At 43.8% G+C, this 27,967-nt stretch overlaps 1 protein-coding gene across 5 annotated transcripts in view; it reads right to left on the bottom strand.

The window, feature by feature from the left end:
* The window catches only part of GARNL3 (GTPase activating Rap/RanGAP domain like 3), a 119,002-nt gene that overhangs the window by 31,715 nt on the left and 59,320 nt on the right, over positions 1-27,967 (bottom strand). For all 5 annotated transcript variants that reach the window (XM_079962018.1, XM_079962022.1, XM_079962019.1 and 2 more), the window contains 11 exons: positions 15,590-15,664; positions 14,210-14,309; positions 13,586-13,704; positions 13,061-13,125; positions 12,876-12,939; positions 10,855-10,881; positions 7,839-7,914; positions 4,851-4,949; positions 3,873-3,976; positions 2,147-2,255; positions 803-848 (listed from right to left, as the gene is read on the bottom strand). In XM_079962018.1, the coding sequence (XP_079818144.1) occupies positions 803-848; positions 2,147-2,255; positions 3,873-3,976; positions 4,851-4,949; positions 7,839-7,914; positions 10,855-10,881; positions 12,876-12,939; positions 13,061-13,125; positions 13,586-13,704; positions 14,210-14,309; positions 15,590-15,664 (884 nt within the window). The remainder of the gene's footprint in view (positions 1-802; positions 849-2,146; positions 2,256-3,872; positions 3,977-4,850; positions 4,950-7,838; positions 7,915-10,854; positions 10,882-12,875; positions 12,940-13,060; positions 13,126-13,585; positions 13,705-14,209; positions 14,310-15,589; positions 15,665-27,967) is intronic.

Below are 27,967 nucleotides of genomic sequence, written 5' to 3'. Positions count from 1 at the left end.
CAAATTCCTATGCCCCACAAATAACCCCGAGATGCATTTTAAATAAAAGCATACATTCTACTCATGTAAAAACATCAGGCAGGCCCCACAAATAACCCAGAGATGCATTTTAAATAAAAGAACACATTCTACTCATGTAAAAACACGCTGATTCCCGGACCGTCCGCAGGCCGGAGTGAGAAGGCGATTGGGCCAAATCTGGCCCCCGGGCCTTAGTTAGCCTACCCATGTTCTAAAGGCATACACCTCAGTTGACGAAGGCCAGGGGAAAGAAACACTTTCAACATACAACAAAAGCTATGCAATGAAATGTGCCAGATACACCTCTGTGGGGAGGTAATTCTACAGCTTAGGGCTTACCTTTCATCCATCCAATTTTCCCTACAGACTCTCTTGGGTGTTAATATCAGCAGAGGGGGCCCTCTTGAATTCAGTTTATATCCTGTCCTTCCTCACAAAGGAGCCCATAGATAATGCAGGCTGCTGTTAGCTCGTCACAACCAAAATGCACTCTGTACATTCTCAGAAACAACTTCTCTTCCTACTTTATATGTTCCTGACATTCAAAATAGGTCTGAGAAGGGACCCCATGTCCACACACCCCTGGGAGAGTCTGTAAGCCTGAAACATGAGCACATTGAGGTTTCTTCCTTTTTTTCTCTTCAATAAAATTACGCTTGTGCTTTTTAGTCTCAGACTTCCCCTCTCCCTGTGAATTTTCACCAATATTACATAAAGCTAAAGTCATAACATGTCATATCAAATTAACGAAATGAACGGTTTGTCTGCAGTTGACACCCACCTGTAACTATCACTTTGCGTATTATATCTCACTAAGGCAAAAATATCTGCAGCATCAGTTAAGGAGCTCAATCCATTACTCCCACGCCAATGGAAACCACTTGTTTCTTGATAATGCTCCCCCCCACCACCATTTGTGTTGACATAAATAACAAGAAGGGGAGGGAAAGCGGGGGGAACTAAAAGATCAAGCACAGGAACATATTGGAATATCTTTTCATCACAGGAACCACAGGGCAGTTCATACTGTTGGAAAAGCAGCAATACCTGATGCAGAGAGAATGTTCACACATGCTAAGCCAGGGTTTTTGGCTCATCATAGGACACCATGAATGAGTAGTATGCTGATACATACTGCTGATCATTCCCACTTCACTCCTTCCCAGGCACAGGCAGAATAAATAATCCATGGTGCCATGGCTTCCTGTTATATCGAAACCAGGGTTTGTGGTTCCTTTCTCCCAAGTCACGATTGCTAGACAACCTTAAACAATTGTTTGTTGCTGGTTTACTTTTGTAGCTTGTGGAGGAGCAGCAAATTATTGGAGATGATGGAGAGTCAAGGCTAGGGGAAGGGAGGGGTGAAGCAGAAATGATCAGCACATTGTTCCTTCATATTAAACTGTGATAAATCAGCAGTTCTGGTTCATTGTGTGATGCAAATGTAGTCAATGCTTAACTGTGGTTTGTTGCCTTAACCCTGATTAGGCTTGGTGATAACCAGAAGTGGATTTATGCGTGGAAAAACCATGGGCTCCATCCATTTCTGGTACTCAAAGGGTTGCATGTTCTGCCTCCATAGTTGGATGCAGTATGTCTCTAAATATCAGTTGCTGGAAACTGCAGGAGCGCATGGGGCTTGCAAGCTTCTACAGGCATCTGGTTGGTCACTGGGAAAACAGGATGGCCTGATTCAGCAGGACTTTTCTTATGTATCCAAAGTTAGATCTATTGAAATTCATGTACATGACCAACTTAGCTCCAATAATTTCAGTGGGTCTGTTCTGCGTATAACTTAATTGCGTACAAGCCCAAACAAATTACTGAGCTCAGAATTCTTTAATTCTAATTTTGCAGCAGCCTTCAATTTCTAGGAGAAAAGACGCTGAAATCTGCACACTTCTAGTTTGGATATGTAATACAAAACATAGTCAAATATCACGTGTGCATCAAGACCCTAAGAAACTCAGGCCTGTGAATATTTAAGCTTGGAAAATATATTCCAACATGCTCAGAAGCCCTGACCCATGAGTGGAGCTGAGCTCCTTAGTTAAATCTGAAAAAAAAAGGAAAACAAGTTGATTTTACAAAATTAAGGAAGTGGAAAGGGAGTGGCAAAAGATACGTGTAAAGTGGGAGCGGATCATGGATGGCTTAAAGGCTGGAGAGGATTCTTCTCCTTCTTGGAACACAATGGTGACAATGTCGTTCCCGATATGCCGTTTCCTTTCCACCTGTAAACAACAACAACAACAAAAAAAGAGATGTTCATGGCTTCATGAAACCTGTGTAAAACAACCCCCACTAAGTCCTCTGTAAAATATTCACATGAGTCTCATGTTCAATTTGAAATGGACCAAAAGAAGGGAATCTTTTGGTTCAACATGCCAGCTCTGACAGTTCATGTTTTCAACGCCTTTGAACAGTGAGTGAAATGCAATCTGAACAATCGGGGTGCAAAATTCTAACTTGTAACAACGTGATCTGGGAGGCTCAGGAGATTGGCCCCATGAACTGTCTTTCAGAAGGAAGGCCCTCCTCCTTTATAGAATCCAGAAGGGCAGTGGGGGAGAAAACATAGCCTTGGTGGCTGTTGGAACTTGGTTAGTTGGCTCTGAGGAATGGTTGAAGAGAACTGGGTATGTTTGGAGTTTGGGGGTGGGAAATGCTGAAGGGAAGAAGAGATGGGGAAATAGTCAACTTATCTTAAGATTTGGGCCACAGGCCTGGAAAGGGCCTTGGATGCAATCCAGTCCAACCCTCCAGGGAGGGCTGCACTGCAGGATGAAGTTCCAGCCTCTGATTTAAATACTTCCAGAGAAGGAGAAGCCATCCCCGCCTGGACCAGCCTCCCCCACTGTCAGACAGCTCTTGCCATAAGGAGGCTTCTTCTAACGTTTAACCAAAACCTGCTTTTCTGGCAGAGGCCCACTAAGGCGAATGGAGCCCTGCTCCACTAACAATAGTCTTCTCCCAGCCAGCCAGCCCCCCCCTTCTTATTTACAAGCAGTCCAGGGGAGTGGCACTAATTAACCTCCTCCTCAGTTTCAGTGCTGCTCCTCATAGAACTCAGCAGGGAGGAGGTGGATGGGGACAAACTAGAATTAGTTGGCTCTGCCTGCCATTAGCCCTGGCTCTGTCTACGGTTGGCCTCCCTGCCTTCTGCCCTGCCAGTCCCAATGGGCAACAGCCACCAGTATTCCTGGCAGCTTCCACCTGTTGGTCCTACTCTTCCTATCTGGAGCTACCAGATAACAAGGATGCCCCTTCAGATATTTGAAGGGGCTACATCCACACCACACATTTAGAGAACTATGATACCACTTTAAACAGTAATGAAATTCTGGGAGCCCCCAAAGAACTCTAGGAGCTGAAACTTGTAAAGGGTGCTGAGAATTGTTACGAAACCCCTATTCCTTCTACGCAGCTAAGATTTCCAGACTTTTCTGTGGAAAGGGATTTATTGTTGAACCACTCTGGGAATTGTACCTCTGGGAGGGAAACAGGGGTCTCCTATCAACTCTCAGTACACTTAACTAACTTCAGTTAGTGGTTGTCCAAAGTGCTTTAATGTACATGCTGTCAATGTGGCCTGTCTCCCCCCTTAACTTCCTCTTCTGCTGCTTAAGCACACCCAGTTCTTTTGGGTCAGCAAACCCCTTGCCATCCTGGCTACCCTCCTTTTGAACAGACTCCAACTCATCAATGTCCTCATTTAAAACAGAGTATCCAGAACTGGCCTTCCACATAAACTTTTCCAAAATGTGCATCCTGGAAGTGCTGCTGTGTTTTCCTTCCTTTGATGGTGGCTTGTGGTCTAACCAAGAAAAATCAATAGGGAAACCACATACTTGCTGTTTGTTCTCTTTCGAATATGGAAGCATGGTTGAGACGTGGAACATTATCTCGTGCCCTTGGTAGACAGTGTAGATGGAAAAAATGCCTGTGGTGTCATCTGCAAAAGAAAGGGAAGGAGCACTGGCTTTCAGTGGGGTGATATGGAGTTTAGGGATTCCTACACCCCACCCTTTCCCATTGGACCATTGCTACATTCAGGGTACCTCTAGACCACCCATATTTTGAGGAAGGGATACAAGCGTATACCAGGAAATTTAGGTTTGCCCAGTTAAAGTGGATTACAGTGCTCTGTCATTCTAGCATAATACATCCATTTTTAAAAAGGAAACTGACCTTTTGTGGTTAGGAAAGTGATGATGAAATGCATTAAAAAGTGTGGAACAAATGAACGCTTACTGGGAAGGAGTTTAGTCACTCTACAAGAGGATCAGTATGAACGAAGGACAAAATGCTCATCGTTGTATAACCTCCCCATAAGCAAATCAGAAGAAAAGTAGGATATAATCCGACCTCTGCGTTAGCTTTGTGCAAACAAATCAGGATGTTCACTACATAGGTTGACTGGAGGAGCCTTTATCACTCTCCTCCTGCTAATACGCCTGAAGCCACTTACAACAAACGGATTGCAATAAAAATAAACAATGGAACAGAAAACAGCAGCGAAGAGAAGAGAAGAGCAAACAACTGGTGGGTAAAAACCATCCGAGATTCAATGCCACCAAAAGGTTGAGCACATAAAAATGTTTTAATTGGGACTTTAAAAAGCAGCAATGCATGTGCCTGGCCAACATGCTGGGCTGAAACAGAAGCGGAGCCAAGACATTTGAGTTGCAAAGGCCAATAGGAGAACACAAAACAAGTAACTAGAGAATAACATGGGTGCATTTTCATGCACTACAAGATATGTTCTGGATCTGCCAACATATCTTGGAATCTGGGTATGATTCTAATTGCCTCCAATGAAACCTTACTTTTGGTGTCCAGTCCTCCTCTGTAGCCGGTCCAGCCCTTCAAAGTAATGGTGTCCCCCAATAGACTCAATAACCTCTGAAAGCTTTCACTGCCAGCTTCTGCAGATTGAGGGGGTCAAATAAGATAGTGGGAAGAGACAATGGGATGAGAAAGAGGTGAGAGATTTAAATAAAATCTGGGCATTAAATGCATGGACACATTTAACATCATGCTTCATTTGACCCCGAGAACCATAACACTTCAAAGAAAGAAAAAGTCAGATGTACATGCTAAATGTAGTTCATGCGGATCCCATATTTCAAGTACAGTGGTACCTCGGGTTAAGAACTTAATTTGTTCTGGAGGTCCGTTCTAAACCTGAAACTGTTCTTAACCTGAGGTACCACTTTAGCTTATTGGGTCTCCTGCTGCCACCACGCCGCTGCTGAACGATTTCTGTTCTCATCCTGAAGCAAAGTTCTTAACCCAAGGTACTATTTCTGGGTTAGCAGAGTCTGTAACCTGAAGCGTCTGTAACCTGAAGCGTCTGTAACCCAAGGTACCACTGTATCTTAAAAAGGTTGGAGAAGTCCACCTTGAGACCAAGACAGAACAGTCGTGAGGAATGAGACTAAGGCAATTTTGGTGGCAGCAGGGCAGGAGACAAGGGCAAGGAAGATGGAAAGCTTTTGGTATTTTCTCTCCCGCCCCCCCTTTGGCTGTTGAGAACACAAATATGTCAAGCTGGCTTTGCAAATATAACCAAGGCATTAAGAGCCTGCCAGAGCTTTTAGTCATACAAACACAAAATGTTCTCGGCCCGACATTGAAATATTTTGTAGCCGTTGTTCAGAGACAGGAGGTGAAAACAAACTCCAGGTCACATGGAGGGAGATGCTCTGGGAAGCAGGAGGAGGCAGAGCGGATCCATGCCAAGGGTGGTTGCGGGTGGGGGATAGCAAGAGTTCCCAAGAAACTGGCTATCCCTTTTATTTTATCTGCTGCTAGGGAGAGTAGCTTAAGAAGAAGCTGGAGAGAAGGGCGTGTGTTTACGCTGGAAGTGAAACTTGTTTTTTCTGTGGGAAAGTCCAGCCAGAGGGGCAGATTTATGATTGTTATGAATGTGGCGCCACCAGTGTGTACATGGTACTTGATAGAGAATTATAAGCAAGAGTGGCTGCATCCGCACCGCACATTTAAAGCAATATTTCCCTCAAAGAATCCTGGAAACTGCAGCTTCTCAAGGGTGCTGAGAGTTGTTAGGAAACAACCCTGTTCCCCTCACAGATCTACTGTTCCCAGCATTCCATGGGAAAAGGGATTGACTGTTAAAGGAACTGTAGATGGGAATTATAAATGTATATGTGGAATAGGCAGAATCCTTTAAAACAGGGCTTTTCAAAACTTGACTACAAATTCCATCATCCCTGACCACAGGCTTAGCTAACTGGGGTTGATAGGAGCTGTAGTCTAGAAAAAACCATCTGTGGTCTCAAGGTTGAAGGACACTGGTTTAAATGATCCAGGGACTCTGGAGCAGCTGTGGATGGCAGAGTTAGAGAACTGAAAACTGCAATTATGGGTATTTGTATACCTCTTTCCAGTGGTGCCTGGTACCCATTGGGACTGGTAAAGCACAAGGCAAAGAGACCACCCATAGGTGGTGGTGGCACCAGAGCCAGTGAGAGGCAGCGCCTACTAATTCTGGTCTAGTCCCCTGCCATCCTCCCTGCTTACTTCTACAAGGGAAACACTGAGATTAAGGAGGTAGAAGCTGGTAGGCAGGGCCACTCCCGGAGCTGGTTGCAAGTAAGAAGGCAGGCAGGGGGGAGCTGGCTGACGGCAGACTGAGGATGGTGGGGCAGTGCCCCATTTGCCTTAATGGATCAGCCTCCACTACCTCTTTCATTTAAGCCTCCCACAATTGAACAGCGGTGCTACAACTGCGTAAGAAAAGTAGCTGCTAGTGAGAGGGCCTTCATAGTGGTGACACCCTGGCTAGGGAACACAGTTTCATTTTGCCATTTTTAATGGTCTTTTCGGTGTCAGGTGAAGGCACCCAGGCCTTTAAAGCATCATTTAATCTGAGTTGGTAGAAAGGGAAGGTTTTAAGGCTGCTTTTAATTATTGCATATTTATTGTGTTCCATCTTTAACATGGTACTCTTTGTTCTATAAGCCCACATAATGTTGATGAACAGAGAAATATGGTAACAAAAAAGAAATCAGCCCTGGATTTCACTTAAATCTGAGCATTCACAGGAATGTAGGAAGCTGCCTTGATTATTTGTCAATCTAGTTCAATATTGTCTACAATGATTGGCCGTGGCTCTTCGGGATTTAAGGCAACCAGGGACCTTACACATGCAAAGCAGATGCTCTGCTACTGAGATATGTCCCTGGCTGGCTCAAAGAATCTCTGGGTATGGAAGTACCTTAAAAAAAGGGAAGGTAAATATGTATGGTTGCTATGCATGCAATTTACACTCCACAACATATTCTCTATCTGATAAAAGTTAAGAGCGTAAACTTTTCAAGGCAAAGGACTCTCTTTCTGCTTATGCTACCACGTAATACAAAATGCACACCAGGAGACTACAACTCCCATCTTCCCTACCTTTGCCCATGCTGGCTGGGGCTGATGGGAAATGGAGTCAAACATCATCTGTAAGACACCACATTGGCTATTGCATCGGCTATTGCAGTGATTGTGAAATAACAGGAACGGATGTTTCAGATGGTGCCTGGGGAAATCCTCTTCTTTTGCTTCAGGAAGGGTACTCGCCAACCTGTTTTTGTTTTTGTTTTTTAGGGAATCAGATTTCCCCTCCTGTTTGGAGGGAGATGGCATAGCATCTCTAAGCAGTTCAGCCAGGTAGAATCCAATGCTCCAGACCAACAAAGCTGGCCATCACTGGTCTAGATCTAAACCAAGATCAGCACAATGGCATAAACACAGACATTTCCCCACCCACTTCAGTTCAGATAGAAATCAATCTTCAGACTCACCGTTGCTGAACATCTCGTCATCTGTTAGCTGTCCATCTTTGGCATAAAGTACTCCAAACTTAAAATTGACAGAGCCCTATGAAACAGGAACAGTATATTAGTAAGACGGAACCAGACTGGCATTCTTCAAAAAATGAAACAGCTTTATATTGTAAAAGTGAAAGTGCTCCTTTTAACTTGGCAGTTAAATTTGGCAGTTCCACAATAATCCTGCATCCTAACTTGCCAATGAGCAGAGTATGTCTTCTAAACCCTTAACAGCTAGAGGGTGCTAGAGTAGGGCTGTAACTCTTCCAATCATATTGAGCTGCATCCCAGAAAAATACATGTGAATTGGGGGGGGGGGGGGAGGACCAGGATGTGCAATGGAGACTTCATGAATTTGAATACTCATTGAGAAATGCAAGCGCATGCACACTGCTCCAGCAAGATGTGGGAAACCAGTTTGGGAAGGACAAACCATATTCTTACTCTAAGGTTACCAGATTTCCCCCCCCCCCCAATGAATCTGGGGACACTTTTCAACTTCAATGGATTTTGTATGGGGACTGATTTGTAAATCCGGGGGCTGTCCCTAGGAAATAGGGACGTCTGGTAACCTTATCTTACTCTACTCAGGGTTTTTCATTTTTCTTTTCAGTTTATCATTCATATGCTCAGGTTCTGATTCACTTGCACACTATATTATTCCCCACCTGCCTTTTTGGGCAACTGCCCTGCTCATGAATTTGAAGTCAGGTCTATTTTTATTTGTAATGTAACAAAATAAATAAAATGTTAACTTGAACCTGCTGTCTGCAGATGAGCCTGAATTGGAAGCCATTAAAGGGATTGCCTTGCAAGCAGACCGTTAAAGGACTCACAAGTCTTTATTTCTTCTTATAACTGGATTTCTCAGCATTGTCTGTATTTCTGATCTCCAGGTACAAGTGCTGTCATTTATACAACCAAGACAGCACCGTCCATGCACAAAAAGGAAGGTAATCAGCAGGCTTTGTGGAATGCATGGTTTGTAGCAGCAGCATGACAGCACCTACACCTTGGAACTCCCTGCCTATTGACACATTTGCTGAACTCTTTTCAGTGCCTGCTTAAAACAGTTTTGTTTAGGCAAGGCTATCCAGAGACATATAGGTTACATGTATTTTATTTCTTTTTAGCTACTGCAGATTTTAATAGTCTTTTGAATTATTTTCAAACACCTGGGGTTTTTTAAGGAGAATTTTAATGTTTATTTTATAGTTTAGTAAAACACAGAGGTTTTCTTACAATCAAGATATACATTTAAATAAATAAACAAATGCATGCACAGGAGGGGAAACCCAGAAAACAGCCCTCAGTGGGCACAGAGTGCTAGCTGATTATTTGCAAGTGGAACAGAAAACCTAGTTGGAAGGGGCTGGAATGGAGTATTCTTGAAGAGGTGACTGGGAAAGTGAACAGCAGTAGCCCACAATGCAAGATTTTGTTGCAGTGGGAGTTTATGATATTCAAGGGAACACTGACTTGATTTTCTGATTTTCTTGTTAGGTTCTTTTACCCATATCCCTACTTTGTAGGTGTCTAACACCAGCAACAAACATCTTCAAAAATAAACATGCAAAATCCCTATCTCTCACACTCAGTAACACTGCTCGTGCAAGCTTGCTATCTTAAAATTCCCTAATTTTAAACTGTGCTATTTTTACTGTTGTTAGCCTCTCTGAGCCCGTCTTTGGCTGGGGAGGCAGGATATAAATAATAATAATAATAATAATAATAATATATATATATATATATATATATATATATATATATATATATACCCTGCCCATCTGGCTGGGTTTCCCGAGCCACTCAGGGTGGCTCCCAACAGTCTATTAAAACAGAATAAAACATCAAACACTAAAAACTTCCCTAACAGAGCTAAGCATGTCATCCCCCTCCACACAAACACAAGTTTGGAATGGGACAGATTTGGGCACCAGCTTCCTCCAATTTGGAGATTTAAAATATGTTGATCCCTATACCACTAATAGGAATATCATCAGTTTTAGGCATTCCATTGAAAGGAAAACCAATCATTGTTATTGTTAGGGGAGACTGCAGACACTCAATTATGGCACTCAGCACTCACACTTCCCATTCTGTTTCAAAGACATGGATCGCTCCCATGAGTCAATACAGCATCAGCACAAGCTCATTTGCTGTGATTTACACCCTGACCCCACCACATGAGTGGCTCAGACTGAGCTAGTGGCAGATTCAAGTGAGGCCCATGGGCCCATGAACCTTCAAGGGTCCACAATCAAATTGAATTGATATATGGACCTCTCTCGCAATCGGTACTTTGGAATAAGGCGAGGCAAGCAGTGGTGACAAAAGAGGAACACAAGAGTCCAAAACATTGTAGAAGGAAAGAGTATTGTTTCATAAGTACTTCTCGGGCCAAAATCACACATTATGTAACTGGGGCAGGGGCACTGAAAACAACACACCATGTTGAGTTCCTTTGCTCACTTTCAGAACCTGTGCAATACTTATCTCAAGATGCCTCCCCCCGCCCCTTTCTGGACCATGGGTTGCTGCTTGCAAGGCAGGATTAAGATAGGGTTGTCACATCATGGGATAGGTATTCCTGCCCAATGTGGCTGAGAAGTGGTGCCCATGAGATGGAATTGGTGTTTTCAGCAGCACATTTTGTGAGACATATGCAGCAGCAGCAATCTGAGCAAGTGTGTGTTTTTCCTCTCCTGAATTCAGGTAGCAGGGTCCCCAACAGATTTGTAGAAGTGCGTGGTCTGAAACTGGTTCACCAATAGCTCCCAACACTAATCGGCCTTTTCAATCATGATTTCGCACTTATGTTGACCTCAGGAGGGGCACACAGGAGTATTTGTGGGTACAACACCCCCCCACCCCCCAAATCAAACCAAGTAGCATAGCCCACAGAATAGAACATGACACTTTTCAAAATGGAAACCAATGTTTGTTAGATAGGCTCCTGGGAACTTAAAGGAATCAGATTGTGAATTACCTCTTGCTCTTCCAGAACCAATAAATCCTGGGGAGGGAAAAGAACAAATATATTCAGCTTTTATATTCATTCAGAACCCAGAAATCTAATTTGTCATTTGTTTGCACCCTAAATGTAACTGGTCAGGGCTTTCAGACAAAAGCAGCGGCAACCACACTGTTTTTCAATACTGGCCTCTTGGTTAGGATTAGAAAAAATGACATCTCACCCTAGTCAAGTACTTGCAAGTTTTTAAATTGTTTAAATTGTTATACTTTAAAGTCTTGTAACCTGCTTAGGACCTTAGGATGAAGGTTGGGTAATCAAAAACAACCACCACCACATGGATAAAAAAATACCATTCAACCTTTGAACAGAAAGGTCCAGGAAATGTCCAAACTGCAAAGAGGGAAATGTAATTAAAAGTGAGTCCAGGACAAGGTGTTACAAGCCACCTGCTGCTTTGGCATAGTGCCCAGCCACTACCCCTTAAGTCTAGTCATAGATATGCTGGCCATCTGCTCATGATCTCTTTATTCTGTTCGGCAGGCTACAGTTCATGCAGCTTTTCTTCCAGGACAGAGATGAGAACCCCTGTCTTCCCTTGCCTTAGTCTTCTCTTCTTTAGGCTAAACATACCCACTTCCTTCCATTTTTCTTCACAGGGCTTGTTTTCCAGACTGCTGACTGTCTTTGCTGCCTCCTTGGAACTCTTTCCAATTTGTCTCTACACACATCTTGAAGTGCTACCAAGGGGCTATATTTTTTTCCTTTCTGCTCCATGAACATTCAAACTTCTGCCCCTTCTTCTCAGACATTCAACCCCCACTCCCTAGCAAACAACAGCCATAGGAATCTGCATTATATTGAGTTAACCCATCAGCCTATCTAGCTTAGCAATGCATACACAGTTTGGCAGTGGCTTTCCACATTTTCAGACCTGGAGATGTTGGGGATTGAACCTGGGACCATCTCAATGCAAGGCAAATGTTCTACCCCTGCACTACAGCCCTTCTCTTAAGATATAGCAACACAAGGAGCTGCCTTAGTTTGAGTCAGAACATTAGCCCATCTAGCTCAATATGTCTAAACTGACCGGCAGTGATTCACTAAGATTTCAAGCAGGGGTCTCTCCCAGTCCTACCCATTGATGCCAGGGAATGAAGTTGGGATCTTTTCCATGCAAAGCAGATGCTTTGCCTTTGAGCCACAGCCCTTGCTTTGACCTTCCATTCTCTGCCTGCTAGGCTTCAGCCTTTTCTTACAGCCTTTGTTTCTCTTCCATCACGCCTCGCACTGAGGTTTCCTTCTTAGATATCACAGCACACACTCTGATAGATCATTTATCCTCCACAAGAGGATGAGACCACCACCCAGATGCTGGATTCCAGCTTATGGGCTTGTCACTGAACACACCAAGGATTGAAAATAAAACTGCCAATGGCATAATGCTGTTATACAAATCTATGGTGGAACCACACTTGGAATACTCTATATAGTTGTGGATGCCTCAAAAAAGGATATTGTAGAGATGGCAAAAGTTCAAAAAAGGGAAACCAAAGTGATTAAGCAAATGGAGCAAGAGAGGATTAGACAAATTCAAGGAGGAGGAGACTATCAATGGCTAAGTTCTACCTCCACCGTGGGTGGCAGTATGCCTTTGAATACCAGCTGCTGGGCATCACAAGTAGAGAGGGAGAGCTATTGGTGCTCAGGTCTGGCTTGCAGGCTTCCCACTGGGGCATCTGGTTGGCCACTGTGAGAATAGAATGCTGGACTATGTGGGTCTTTGGCCTGATCCAGCAAGGCTCTTCTTATGTTCTTAAGCTCCACCAGCTTAAAACTCTCTGCGAAACATTTAATTCCATTTATTAGATCTGTGGCTTTTGGATGGAGTCCTCAAAGCAACTCACCACATTCATAAAACACATTTCTTGAAGTCTGTATTTGAAGCAATTGTTTCCAAAAGACATCCCCAACCGGCTCCACAAAATAAACACTCTTAAAATAGGATGGAGAAAAGAAATACTGAAAAATCTCACCTTTTGAATTTCAGGGTGAAGAATTTCTCTAGGGCCTTTCTCAAATTTGTCAAGATTCATGGCACTGAAATGTAGGTGAAATTGTAAATTTCAGTGTTGTCTGTTCATGTGGAGCAACAAGGAGTAATATCTGCTGCAATGACCTTTTAAACGTAATCTCTACTGAATTGTTTTTAACTGCTTACCTTAAAATAGATTTCACAGACAAAGTTTTGGTAGGACTGTAAGGGAGGCATATTTTCAGAGTACCCTAGAAGAGAATTGCATTAAGACAGATGCGCTTTCTCAGATGACTTTGAGGGTTTTTTTATACAAATGAAAATACTAAGTTAATTCAATCAATTACAAAAATATTCAGAACACTAATGGGTGAGGGTTGATTCAGATGTAACCCTCAAACATGGTTTGTGCTAACTGTAGCTTGAACCATAATTTATGCCATAGTTTGTCAGATGGGGTTGGTTCACAATAAACCATGGTTTAAATGTGCATCTGAACAATGTGAAAGATTCAAAAGGCCTTTGTGGAATGTAGCAAATAAGTAAGCTGCAAGTTGGGGTGAAAGAAACTACTTATAATGGAAGGAGTGCCTGTTTTTCTATCATAGCCTTTCTAGCTTGGCATGCTCCACTGATTACCATGGATTGTCAGAAACTAAGCTAAACAATTAGAACCAATATAAAAGAGCAGGCAAAATGTTTGTCCCTTACTGTTTTTCTCCAGAGGATTGCACGGTATTGAGGAACACGCTGATTGTTTTGGTCAGAGAGTACGACAGACAGAAAAAAGGGGTTCTTCTCTATGTCTGTTCCTACATAGTTCTGATGAACTGGGGAGCAAAAACAGTGCCTGTTACAAAATGCAAAACCAACCTGCAAAGGAACCCAAACTGTACACACAGGGGAATCCCATTGCTCATAGAGTAAGCACCTCAGTGCCGCATGCAAAATTCCCTGTGTGAAGACTGGTACCAAATTTAATGCCACTGCCTCTGAACACGGATGGCCTAATTTGCTATTACGGAGGTGAGGTTTGAACAGGGGCCATTCACACTTCAGTCTCTTTTAGCCAAGTGGGAAAAGATGGTGGAGACCTGCCATAACATATACTCTAAAGGCTGGGCACTCAGGCCTATCAGTCAAAAAAGGTGGTTGCATAGATGTGGTCACATGGCTAAAGTTAAAATGGTCTCATTTGAAAAAGGAACTCTCAGAGAGAAAGTCACTCTGATCAAGGCAAGAGAAGACACTGCTAATGATCAAAGCACAGTTTGATTATTCAAGAATGTTGTAACTGATGCAGGCACATGCACACAAATAAAAAAGTGTAGCTACCTTTTCCTAGAAAATACTTGAAGTACCATCTGGTGTGGTACTCCGGGTTCTCCAAATGCACATCTGTTCTGCGCCATGTACCAGGGGCATAATCTGTGTTCTGGAAAGAAAAGAGAAACCAGGAAGTCATTTAATTCAGGGCTCCCCACACAGAAATAGCAAACAGGACGTGGAATGGAGATGGGGAGAGGGAGAGGGAGAAGTAGGCATTTGAAGCAGCTGGCAGCCCAGCCCCTTACTGGGTGTCCATATGCTAGAGGATCTGCGCCTGATGCCTGTTAACTACTGAACCCATTTTAAGGTCCTGCTACTTAGATGTAAAACCCTAAACAACTCTGTACCAGGTTACCTGAAATACTGTCTTCCCCACCATTGCCTGTTAAGGGCACTAAGATCAATAAATGGAATCTGGCTAGCTTTGCCACACTCTGATGATTATTGGCTTGTGATAATGCAGAGGTGGGCTTTTCACTGGTGGCACCACTGCTGTGGAATGCCTTCCTTGCTGAAATACAAGAGGCCCCAACAGCACTGGCATTCTCCAAGAAATGTACTATGTTAGGGTAAAAGTGTGTATAATAAAAAGAACGTGTTAGTGAACACAACATACAAAATGTATTATATAATGGCAACCAGCTTGCAAAAAGGTGTAAACCTGTAGTAGGGATACCAGGGCACTGGAGTTCCCTTGCACTGTAGTGAGTCCACCCACCAGGGCTGGTGAATGGCTCTCATAAACAGGAAAGGCTTTGAAAATGACTTCCTGTATTGGTCTAGACTGAGAAAATCTTTCCTGACTCTTGGGTGTGTTATAACAATCAACTGGACCCCTTGATTCTTGCTCCAGGCTCCAATTTGATGGCTACCTCCTGCTGTTTACTACAAGATCTCCGAAACTAAGAATTAGTGCCTGAATTTGCTTTTTCCCTCCTCCTTCCCAGTCCCATTTCCTCTTATGCCATATCTCTTAGATTGTGAGCCTGACAGCAGGAACAGTCTTCTCACTGCTATTCGTAAGCTGTTCAGGGGGCCTGGTTTGGCAGAAGAGCAGAATAAAAACAATTATTTTTCACTCTGATACATTGGCTAGATCCTTTTAAACATTATTAGAACAATATTAGAAATATCGTTCTAAAACATCAAAGCAGGAAACATTCTGTTTTGCTTTCTCTTTCTCCCCACTGTTTCCCTGTTTTCTGGTTGCTCTGCAGCAGATTATGAACATTAAAAAAGAATGTCAAGTGGCTATATGGTTATCAGAATCATTCCTTAACTCTTTTTTAGCATTAAAAACCAAGAGTATAGATCTGCCCACTGTTATGATGCCAATGCCTAACCAATCTGAGGAAAACAAGCCTTAAGGCAAAGACCTCCTCCTACCTCATCAACAGAGCCATTTTCCACCCGGAATCGCCCAGCTCTTTGGATAGCTCCATCAGCGTCACTGGAAATGAGCTGTGCCATGAGGGGGAAAAGGTAAACATTAGAACAGCAAGCCTTGATTCTTCATCTTCTAAGCATTCTTTGGGATGCAACTCATTGGTAGCAGATGCTTTAAATATCTGTATTGTTTGGATGCCATCTAATGGAGGCATCATATTTATCTCACTGCTGAGAAAAGAGCATTTGGAGTGAAAGGGAGGCTTGTCATCATCACTCAATCTAGGAGTGACCCACCTCCAGGCAGCAGGGGCAGCCTCTCTCCCTACCACAAGGCACATGGATTTCCCAAGAGATAGGAGCACCAAACCCAAAGGCAAGCTCTTTCATAGAAAGGTGAACCAAACTCGGAAAGGGGATGGTTATGTTTCATAGGAGGGACCACGAAGGCTTCATCTACGCACACAGCAGCAGAATGAAGTGCCAGAAGGGACTGTACCACTTCCTACAACAGGCGGGAGAGTCACAGTGGAATGCTCCTGCAAATATACAACTAGCAGATTGAGAAGAAAGGTCTGCTGTAAAACATTTGATAATGTTGCATGCTCACACACCTGTGCACACGTACACACATATGCATGCTCTCTCTCTCTCTCTCTCTCTCTCTCTCTCTCTCTCTCTCTTTCTCTCATATACAACTTGCAGACTGAAGCCGTTCAGCCTATTTTGCCATTCATTCTGCTACATGTATAGATCTGACCCGTGATTCCTAGTGTCATGGTCCCACTACGAATATATACATTGTTTTGGAGTGGATGTTCAAACTATTAAAACAGGAATTCTATGAAGAGGCAGATCGAGATTAACAACATAACAGGTTTTATTCATAACAGAATGGAAAAGCAAATAAGTATAAAGGTATTGTGATGGTTCTAGGGGTTGCTCGTGCGTAAATCGGCGCCACACCTGGCTGGGTTGCCTGAGTGAACCTTTTCTGTCCGGACAGCCACTCGCCCGTGGCTGTCTCAATCGCTGGCAGAATCCGTCAGTGGGCGTTTCTTGAACTTCTTCCAGCAAAGAAGCTCTTTGACGCCTAGTCTCCGCCTACTCTCCTTGCGTGGAAGCCTTCTGCGCAAGGAGGGTGTGGGCAGCAGAGGACCCGTGCTCTCCCCGCTGGTCCCCGGCGAGGAGACATGGGACCACCTCGCTGACATCCCCATCTGCCCCCCTTCTCCACTGGTGCTACGCTGATTTCCTTCCCCAGAAGATGGGCTGCTTCTCCCCATCCCGGGACGCTCTCCGGAATCCCTCTGGAGCCCTCCCTCTCCCTCTGGCTCCGATGGCAGTTCCCTGACAGGTATGTTTGTTAGTAAGGGCACTGTTACACATCTTTTTAAATAAAAAATAAGTGTATACCGCAATTTCATTAAAAAAAAAATCAAAATGGTTTGCAACAATTATATATAACCACAACCCCCTGCATATTTACAGTAAGAATTTATTTTAATACAGAAACCTTCATCTAAGGGATCTAAGAATCCCATCTGCACTGATTTATCAGACCCACTAACTGCTTTTTAAAAGATAAATGCCGATAGAGCCTTACCAACATTCTGCCCTCCAGCCAACTTCCCCTCCCTCTTAAACTGATAAGCTGATCCTCCACGTAATTCCCCCTTTCTATCCAGTCAGGCTCTAGAACACAGTGAATTACCTCCAGCTTTTCTCTCTATCAGCTTCTAACCTTCCACTTATACCCCCTGGCCTAATTTACCTCCCTCCAGCTCCCAAGCTAACAGATTGACATTTTTATAGCAGACAGTACATTATGGTCATAATCAACTTTACAACAGTTCTGTAAACTGGGTCAGAATTATTTCCCATGCAGCAAATAATGTCTGAGAGGGGGAAGGGTGTGAGCAGGATGTGTCTTGTCTATTTTATTAATTAATTCCCACAACATTTTAATACCTCTTGATGGCAATAAAACCTCAAAGTGGTTCACCAAAAGAGTAAGAAAAAAATGATCAGCTAAAAAAATAATTATTTAAAACATTTAGAAAATAATTAAAATCAATGATAAGCTAAAAACAGATTGAACCACACGACAGCTTCTACATGTCTGGCAAGGCTTGCCTAAACAAAAAAGTTTTAATCAGGCACCGAAAAGACTATAGTTGAAGTGCCTATTTGTTGTTCATAGGCAGGGAGTTTCAAAGTGTGGGCTATTTATTTACATTCAGCTTTTTCAAGCCAGTTTTCCAAAGCAAATTACAACAACAACAACATCAGCAGCAACAATGATGACAACAACAACTACTACAACTACAACTACAACTACAACTACTACTACTACTTAAAGGGTAAAACAGGCATAGAAAAGGAACAGTGAGATTTCTTAGGAGACACCACAAAGGTTTGGTCCACACCCACAACAAAATAAGGTGGCAGAAAGGACCATACCACTTCATAATACAGGTGGGGTACATCACCATGGAATATGGCCCCATGTGCAAAACTATCTTTAAACTATAAAAGACAATGCAAAAACACTACAAAAAAACACACCATTTTAAAAAAAGACTAAGACCTAAGGCCAAGCGATGAGTTTGTGGCTAAGCTGAGACTGGAACCAGTGGCCTTTTAGACCACAGCTCATTCTCTTAGTCACTATGCTATGTTACAGCAGTGCCAACAGGTGTGTTTGTACTAGGGATAATAGTTGGAATATATGAAAGAGAAAAGGTGTCCACAAGAGAAGGCTGATAGGGGAAATAATGGGGAAGGGGGCGCTGGAACACCTGAATGAGGATTAAATGGTAACTCCATGGATGCCATGTGCAAAAGGAAGTGAGTTGAGATGTCTTAGAGCATGGTTGGCCAACCTGTGGCTGTCTAGACGTTGCTGAATTACAACTCCCATCAGCCCCAGCCAGCTTAGCCAATAGCTAAGACAGAAATCATTGTTCAAGAATATCTAGTGGGCCACACCCTGCATGAAATGGAAATCTCCAGCCAAGAACGGGGACAATGTCATGATCCAGTGAAAGAAGGTCAGGCACATGACAGGCGAGAGCAGGAAGGATGAGCAGAGTCTGTAAGCTGAGCATTCATAAGCAGCTTATTCCCCAAAGTAAACCTGTTTCTGAGAGTTGAGACTGCAGGCTAAAAATGCTCCTCCATAAAAGATTCTTTCCACTTACAAAGCTAGATGGGAACAAGAAGGGCTCAAGAATAGCCTTCTCCATGATATGTTTTGGTTTTTTAATAACCACCTCCTCTTCCTCCTGGCTCATCTTCTTGGATGCTGGGGCGTTCAATCACACGGGACTTTAGTTGCATTCTGAAACAGCACAGCCTGGTCAAAGGCTTCCAACTTCAGTAAGAACATGCCCCCAAGTTTGCTAGATTCTTCTTCCCTTCCAATCAATTTTCCTTTTGTGACATGACTTTTTAGATGGTAAGCTAGGGTTGCCATATTTTGAAGAGAAAAAAAGGGGATGTGGAGCCTCCTTGCCTTCCACTGCGTGAACACACTGCTGACATGCACACCATACCCTCCAACTTTTCTCCGATGAAAATTGGGACATCCTATTCAACAACAACTACAACAACAATTATTTTATTATTTATACCCCACCCATCTTGACTGGGTTGACCCAGCCACTCTGGGTGGCTTCCAACACATATAAAAAAATAATGAAACATTAAACATTTAAAAAGCTTTCCTATATAGAGGGCTGCCTTCAGATGTCTTCCAAAGACATAATGGCAAAAAGAAATAGAATATGAAGATCCAAGCTGTATGGTGATCAAAGGAAAGGAGCAAAGCTTTTAGGGGAAAGATGCAGTGCCAAGTGCTTCAGCCATTTCCTCCACTCTTTCCCCCACCCCAACCCCCAACACGTTCTTTGCTAGGTTCTTCAGTCAGCTAAGTTTTCAAGATTTATTAAACAGGATACACACACACACACACAAAGTGGGGAGGGGGGCTTTCCCTAACCTTACATGAGAGCTGTGTATTTTAACTTCCATTCAAGAATTGTGTTTAGAGGTATCCAAGGTAATTTGGTTCATCTCCACAATAGCTATCCAAATGCCCATTGGTCTTAGACAAAGAACTTTTAATTAGGACTGAATGAGCTTGGGGGGTTCTCTTTACAAGCAAGCTCTCTCTTTCTTTTCTTAGAACTTTCTAATTGCAAAATAGGTAAAGGATAAAGGGACCCCAGACCGTTAGGTCCAGCCGTAACCAACTCTGGGGTTGCGGCGCTCATCTCGCATTATTGGCCGAGGGAGCCGGCGTACAGCTTCCGGGTCATGTGGCCAGCATGACTAAGCCGCTTCTGGCGAACCAGAGCAGCGCACGGAAACGCCGTTTACCTTCCCACCGGAGTGGTACCTATTTACCTACTTGCACTTTTTGGGGTGCTTTCGAACTGTTAGGTTGGCAGGAGCAGGGACCGAGCAACGGGAGCTCACCCCGTCACGGGGATTCGAACCACCAACCTTCTGATCGGCAAGTCCTAGGCTCTGTGGTTTAACCCACAGCGCCACCCGTGTCCCAAATGCAAAATAGAGTCAGCTTTATTGCAAGCAATGGATAATGCACAGTGGTGGGGATCCTGGCATTGAGTATATGGGAGACCCTTATGGGGGGAAGGGGAAGGGGAGACAGAGAGAGAGGCCCGCTAAGGAAACCTTTCTTACCTGCTTACAGGTGGCTTACTGAGCACCATCTGGCATGGCCAACAGCTCAGAGGTCTAGGTAGCAGCTTTGGATCGGCCATTCAATGATGAGCCCAATGTCAACATCCACAATGTGGGGGCATCATAGAGATAATAAAAGGTTAACAGTGATCCTCACATGCACACTTCCTGGCTCTGCTTGCAAAGCAAGTATTTGTACAGAGAGCAGGAGCATCCATGGAGATAGGAAAAAGTAAAGAGCGATACTTGCGCATAAGCTTCCTGGCTTTGTTTGCCAAACTTTGTACATTTTGGCAAATTCAAAAAATCCACCAGGACTGAAATGTTACTCCCCCAAAAGAAGACCTGTCCAGGAGAAACTGGACGCATGGCACCCCATGGTAAGCTACTCAGGGGAGTTTTGTTTCTGGACTGGGAATTAAAAAAATCCCTTTAAACAAGCTAAGCCAAAGAATATGGAGGGAAAGATGATAGAAGAGCAGTTAAGATTTCTTCCTCCTAGGGCGTCAGAGGTTTATTTCCAACCTCATTTATAATCTGTGTCTAGTGTCTGTAGGAAGCTGTCTTGTACAAAGTCAGATTGTTGGGATCAGTACTGTCTATACCAGTGGGCTAAAGAAACCTGTGGCCTTCCAGACTTCATTGGCCCCATTCAGGATGGCCAATGGTCAGGGATGATGGGAGACGGAAGTTCGACAGCAGCTGGAAGACTACAGATTCCCCATCACTGCTACTCTCCACTGATGGGCAGAAGCTTGTTATAGTTTTGGATGGGTTTCCCCAGCCCTATCTGAAAATGCCAAGGATTGGACCAGGGGCCTGTTGTGTGTGAAGCCCTTCTCCTGAGCCAAAGTTTTCCCTTAGGATATCCTCTGAGGCTGGTCTGTGTTACAGTGAGAATGAGGATCATGCCTCACTGCTAGGAACTAAACCAGTTGTTCTTCTGAATCTTCCCAACAATGTGGAGCAAAGTTTTATGTTGGTAAAAAGCCAACATTTTCAATTAAAAACAACTGCCTTCCATAGGGCCAAAAGTTGGAGCCTCAGGGTTGTACTGAAACTAAGCTTGTCTGGGATGCATTACATTAGTTCCCCCTCCAATCAAAGCAACTTGCTTGCCCACTTTTCTTAACTACTCAGGGAAACATGGACATGAGCAGGGGTCAGCAAACTTTTTCAGCAGGGGGCCGGTCCACTGTCCCTCAGACTCTGTGGGGGGCCGGACTATATTTTGAAGAAGAAAAAAATAAATGAATTCCTATGCCCCACAGATAACTTCTGAGATGCATTTTAAATAAAATGCATTCTTCTCATGTGAAAACACGCTGATCCCTGGAACGTCCGCGGGTCAGATTTAGAAGGTGATTGGGCTGGATCCAGCACCCGGGCCTTAGTTTGCCTACCCATGGACATGGGAACACAGGTTTTATTTGCTTACCTGGCTGCTGCCCAAACAGCAATTAATGCCCGGCATGGGAACAGGGGAAGGAAGACAAGACTTTTTTCTTCCAAAACCACCTTGATTTTATACAAGGGCAAATAGCCACTGTGAATACTTAAGCATCATTCTTGAACTGTGGCCCCAAAACAGAAAGGCTGTGGTGATGGTGATGGTGATGGTGATGGTGATGGTGCCACTCTGAATTCGGCAGCATAAATGCAATAAACACTTTGTTCCATGCTCAAGTTTGTGATAGAAAAACATGGAAAGTGTCAATGGATTTAGGGCAGGAGCGGCTAACTTTGATTTGGGCCAAAGACAACATTCCCTGTTGGCCAACCTTTCAAGGGAGCTACATGCCTGCAGTGGGAATGGCCAAAGCAAACATGGGCATGGCCAAAGTGGGCGTGGGAGCCTTGGTAAGGGCCAGGCTTTGTCACAAGGCTTGTCCTACCCAATCATCAAAAACCAGACAAGCACCAAGTACAGTGGTACCTTGGTTTACAACCATAATCCGTTCCGGAGGTCTGTTTGTAAACCAAAACAGGTTGTAACCCAAGGCGCGCTTTCGCCAATGAGACGTCCCAAAAAATTTCGTTCGTAATCCCAAAAAAATGGGTTGTAATCCAAAAAAAGGTTGCAAACCGGGACACGCACTTCAGGGTTTGACGTGTTTATAATCCAAAATGTACGCAAACCAAGACGTACGCAAACCAAGGTAACACTGTAGAACTAATTTAGAGCTCAGGAACCTGCCATGTTTCCCAGTCTAGGAAAATGTTCTAATTATAGGACAGAAAGAAGAGAAGCAGCATTAACAGGCATCTCATACACCAAGGCTTTATTTATAGTATAGAAGACTATCAGTATTACCCCCAGGGAAACCTAACCCTTTCTCTGCACCATTCCTGGTTGGGTGTGCACCAGCGTTGAGCGGTGGTTTGCAGTAACAACACTCTGCAATTTAAAACATTTAACCGCCCCTGTAAAGTTGTTTTGTGGTTTGCTGCAGACAGAAATCACCAGTGATTTCTAACCACACAGGCCAAAACAGAACCACTGAAAGCATTCCCCGCAAACAACCACCACCAACAAGAAAGACCAGTGTCTAACTTGGAAAAATAACTGTGGGAAGTGAATGAATGAATGTGAATGAGAAAAAAAGGAGAAAGGAAACATAATCTAGTGTATATCAGAAGGAGTTGGATAAACAAAAGAGAAAAGACAAACAGACTAGTTTCTCCGCAGACAGACAGCGACTAATAATGCCAATAAAAGCTTAATGAGGTATACAAAATCAAATGTGGTTTCAGGGATATCACCTTGTTCAACATCTGATTATTCATCAGGGGAAACAGGCAGGAGAGCTTGGTCCACATTTCCTGTCAGAAATAAAAGTTACTTCTGGGGCCAGGCAACAAACTGTGGGAAATTGCACCACAGACACTTGTTGTCAAGGGTTGTAGAGCTTAAGCCAAGATCCAGTGAGCTACTGTGGACCATGGGCGCTCAACCCTCAGAGCCTCCAAATGGGAGAAAGGTGTGCCACATTGGCTTCTGTGACTGGGAGGCAGATATTTTGAAGGGTCTGGATTGAGTGAGCCACCTAATAAAAATATTAGCTGCCTGACCTTCTGCCTGAACAAGTTATGGCAATGTGCATATATATACACCTGAGCTACTGCACCAATTAAAGGTGCTACTAGTGCTATATGGCTTGAGACCCAAGTACCTAAAAGAGCACCTTCCCTAATATCAACCATTTCAGACCCTATCATCGACAAGTGTGGCCTTGTTAGCAGTTGCCCACTGAGGGCTGCCCAGTTGACACTGACCTGTGACAGGACCTTCCTAGTGGTGTTTCCCCATTTATGGAATGCCCTCCCTGCTGATGTGCATCTGTCTCCCTCTTTATAGACTTTCAAGAGGAATTTATAAACATTCCTGTTTACCCATGTATTTGTTGGCTGAAAGTCACTGGTCCTGGTAATCTGGAAATCACTGGGTGAGAGAATGTGACAGTTTTAAAAACTCCTTCTATGTTTTAAAGCCGTTTTTAGAATCTTAACGCTAGAGTGGTATGTGCAAAAGGAAGGCCTCTCAAAATTCTCAACCGTATCTGTGGGCAAAGAAATTGAAGGGAACGTCTTGCCCAATTAGTCCAGGAGGGAGAAAAAAAATCCAACAGTTTCTTCGTGGCTACTAGCTATGGTGGCTATATTCTACCTCCATTGTCGAAGGCAGTATATTTCTGAATACCAGTTGCTGGGAATCAGGTGGGAAAGAGTGCTGTTTCTTGGGGGTTTAGCATAGGCATCTGGTAGGTCACTGTGAAAACAGGATGGTGGAATAGATGGGCTGTTGACTCGATCCAGCAAGGCTCATATTCTCAAGGGATAAGCCCCTCCTGCCTCCCATAGTCCAGATCCAAGAACTGACCCTGGAGACCCTGTGCTGGGTAATACTCTGCCAGTCTAGACTTGGTAACAGACACCACTGACTCAGCCTTACGATGACTGATGGACTTTGCAGAGGACTTAACAGTTGTCCAAGTGGGAACAACCCCATTTCTGTGACTGAAGCCATACCCCTCCTCCCCCTGTGGTCTCCTGCCAATAGACGCCTTTGTTTGCTGGGAAAAGATACTGAGCTCTTGCCAATAAACTCTGCTAATGTTTGGAGGCAAATTCACAGCATGTTTCAGCTGGCTGGTCTCTGAGCTGTCTCCCCCGTCAATGCTACTTGGATTGACCCAGATGCTGCTCCGCCAGATTTATGTTCCCACGTTCCTGACGTGCTCAGAGAGATTATAAGGCTTTTTATTCTTAGCATTTCACTTAAAGCAGCCAGCAGTTTGCAATTAAAGAACTGAATGAACTTCACTCCTGAGCTGCTTTTGGCCAAGTTGGCCAGCCATAAATGTTAAGGTCGCAGGGAGTATATAACTACCATCCAAGGTTTATCAACAAAGGAAGCTGCATTATACAGAGTCAGAACACTGGTCTGTCTAGGTTAGTGTTGTCTACAATGTCTGGCAGTGACTCTCCGGGGATTTATACAGGGATTTGTTCCCAGTTATACCTGGAGATACCTGGGACTGCCTGTGTGCAAAAGAGATGTTCTGCCACTGAGCTGTGGCCCTGATCTCTTTTTGTAGAAATAGTCTGTGCTATTCAGTGGTTCATCCAACAGGCTTGCAGAGTCAAAATATTTGACAATTTAGTTCAAATCAACAGGTTGAAAAGCAACCCTCACACTAACCTGGGTCGCCATCTATCTAGTTTTACTATTTCAGTCGTCCCCCCCCCCCCCCAGATTCATATCCTGTCCACTTGGCTTATATCCTGCCCCTGTAGAGTCAGGTTTTTGGTTGTTGTTGGGTTTTGTTTGTTTGGATAGGCCTGGGTAAGTGCCATCTCCTATTCGCTTACCTATTCCTATACCTTAGCACGAATTAACCAGATCGGAACAAAACCTATCAACTGCTGTGTTTTAAAAGCAGCAGACTAGGTGACTTTAGCAGATTAACTGCCAGCCCCTGTTTATCCCCTAGTACCCTCGATACTAAGGGTAGGCAACGTGGTGCCAACCATATGATGTTAGACTGTAACTCACATCAGCTCCAGACACTATAGCCAATGCTAGCAATGTTGGGAGCTGTAGACCAGCATCTTGTAGAGGGCACATTGGCTACCTCTGCTATATACTGATTACCCTTCGCATTGCACTACTTTCCACCTTTGCCATAAGCATTTTTATGTAGCTCTGTTAGACTGAACCACAAATACACTAGAAGGAACCTTCCTTCTGCCTTTCTCTATTCTGTGCTCTCAAGAACCCTCTAAGACTGCACCCCTTGCTTCCCAGGAAAAACATAACAGCAAGGTCTCCACCAGCCTGGCTCCATCCACTGGCTACAGAAGAAGCAGCTGGAGGGAGTTTGGTGTCTGAACACTTCTGGCCACCCTCCAAAAAAATACCACTGTACTCCAACTTGCTAGTTGCATTGGGGCTGCGTATCCAGAACCCCCCTCCATTAGCCAGAGGACTAAAGGCCACTGGGGAGCTGCCCTCCCAAGACCCAAGAAATAAAATAACAGCTAGGAGGAGACCAGTCTGGCCACATCCATTGACCAGAGGAGGCTCAGCTGCAGGGAGTTTGCATCTCCCTCCTTCATAGTAAGCACACTTGGATCCTAATGTGAGTTCACTTGGGACTGAAGAACCACCAGCCTACGATTTGCTGGGTATATGAAGTGGGAGTTTTGGTTTTCTGCCATGCTATTTTTCAAGGAAAAGAGATGCCAGAACTCACCATGAAAACCTCCCTTGTTCTCTTATAATGGCAATGGCACCCACCTGAGAGGTGCCAAAACTGTGTTCCAACAAGTTCCAGCTGAAAAAAGCCATGTTTTCTGTATGTGTTGTTAACATATACTTGTAACTAGAGATGGGAGAGAAATTCAACTCAAGCACAGACTGAGTCCTACGTTATTTGCACTTTCTGAAACAATAAGTGCAAACTGAAACCCTGTCATCCTTCAAAATTCATGCTTCTCTGAATTTTGCAATGTAGCTCTCTGGCTAAGCAATGTGCACAAGAATATACCATGGGGAAGTGTCCCTAAAAATAACATTTAAAAATGTCTTATCCTAGAGAAAACTGCTTTGCAAAAATGTATATATTGGTCAAAATTACATTCAGAACCATCATGTGACAAGAATATTGCACTAAAATGCGGATGAATTCTCATGAGAATCTTTTAAACATATATATCCAACATGATGCGGTATTATGAAGAACTGAACTAAAGATTAGAGAGATGAGAAACTGAAATTAACAATTTTGCCTATACCTACATGGAACTTGTCTTGAGAATCATTTGACTGAAAGGTGGGGTATGAACCTTCAATATAAAATCAATCAGGCTCCGTGCCTTGGAGCCGATAAAGCCGATAAAACAATGAAGAGAGGTCTGCATATGAACACTCCCCTTTTCTTTGAGGTCCCTAGCCCTTGTGAGCCCTTACATATCATCTGGAGATACTATGAAACATATTGGTATTAACAGAATCGGATCCCCTTTGTCACAACAGCCTATGCCGGATCTGAGTGCTGAGAGACGTCACTTGTTTGCAGAACCTCCACTTTAAAAAGATCATCCAGCGTCTGGCTTATATCACCCATGTCTTTCTCTGAACTGGAAATTGCGTTATATTTCAACATTTCCAAGCTCAGAGACGCACACAGCCTTTGAAAGCTGCCAGAGAAGCTGGATGTAAACAGAACTTGTCTGGTTTTACTTATACAGATTTTTTTTTACGGTGAATCTTTGGCTCCAATTTGATATTCTCTCTCTCTCTGCTGTGCCAGGAAATGATTGTTATTAGCAGCATAAAAGAATGCTGTCGCTTGGAGCAAATGGCAAAATTGACTAGTACGGAGCCACAGGGACAGGTGGCATAAATCAGAAGATTTCTGGAGAATTTAGTGAAGTGATTTTTTAAAAAGAGCAGACATGAAATCTGGGTAGTCTCATTACAGCCAAGGCTGCAAGATGAAAGGGAAAGCACCATAGCTTGGTGGCATGTAGAAGGTTAATCCCCAACATCATCAGGTAGGGCTGAGAAGGAACCCCAGTCTGAAACTCTGGAGGGTCACTACTAATCAGTGCAGACAATACTGAGCTAGACGGACCAATGGTCTGATTTGGTGCAAGGCTTTTGTCCTACATTCCTATGAGGGGTAGCCAATTTTGCTCCCATATTTAAAGGGGAGTGGGGGCTTCTAACTTGTCTGATTGATGAAACTGGAAGGTTAATTTTGGTCAATGAAACAATACATCTACACATAGAAGGGAAAAAATAAATAATGAAGGAAGATCAAAATCTCTCCAAAGGTGCTTCAGAAGCATGATGCCCCTCTCTAAATGCGGCTCATGCCCCTGGAGATCTGGAGATGAATCCCCTCTGCGCCACTCAGGCAGATGCCAACAGCACAGAGCCTGTCAGAAAGAGAATGCAAGCACCGACATTGCATTCTCTCTCAGCACTATTCCCCAGCCCCGCTCCCAAAACAGGTTTCATCAGCATGTTTGATTTAAAAAATGAAGAGGATCATCCTTATGAATGCTGGAGAGGATAACATCCAACCACAGAAAGGAACGTGATATTTCAAGAGCAGCAGCACCGGACAGAGCCCCTTTAAGGATATTGGGAGTTTAAAA

This window comes from Podarcis cretensis, assembly GCF_951804945.1.
Source record: "Podarcis cretensis genome assembly, chromosome: Z".
In the NCBI taxonomy this organism is placed as follows: domain Eukaryota; kingdom Metazoa; phylum Chordata; class Lepidosauria; order Squamata; family Lacertidae; genus Podarcis; species Podarcis cretensis.
Note: the sequence above shows the minus strand (reverse complement) of the source record. Positions and strands in the feature narration are given on the sequence as shown.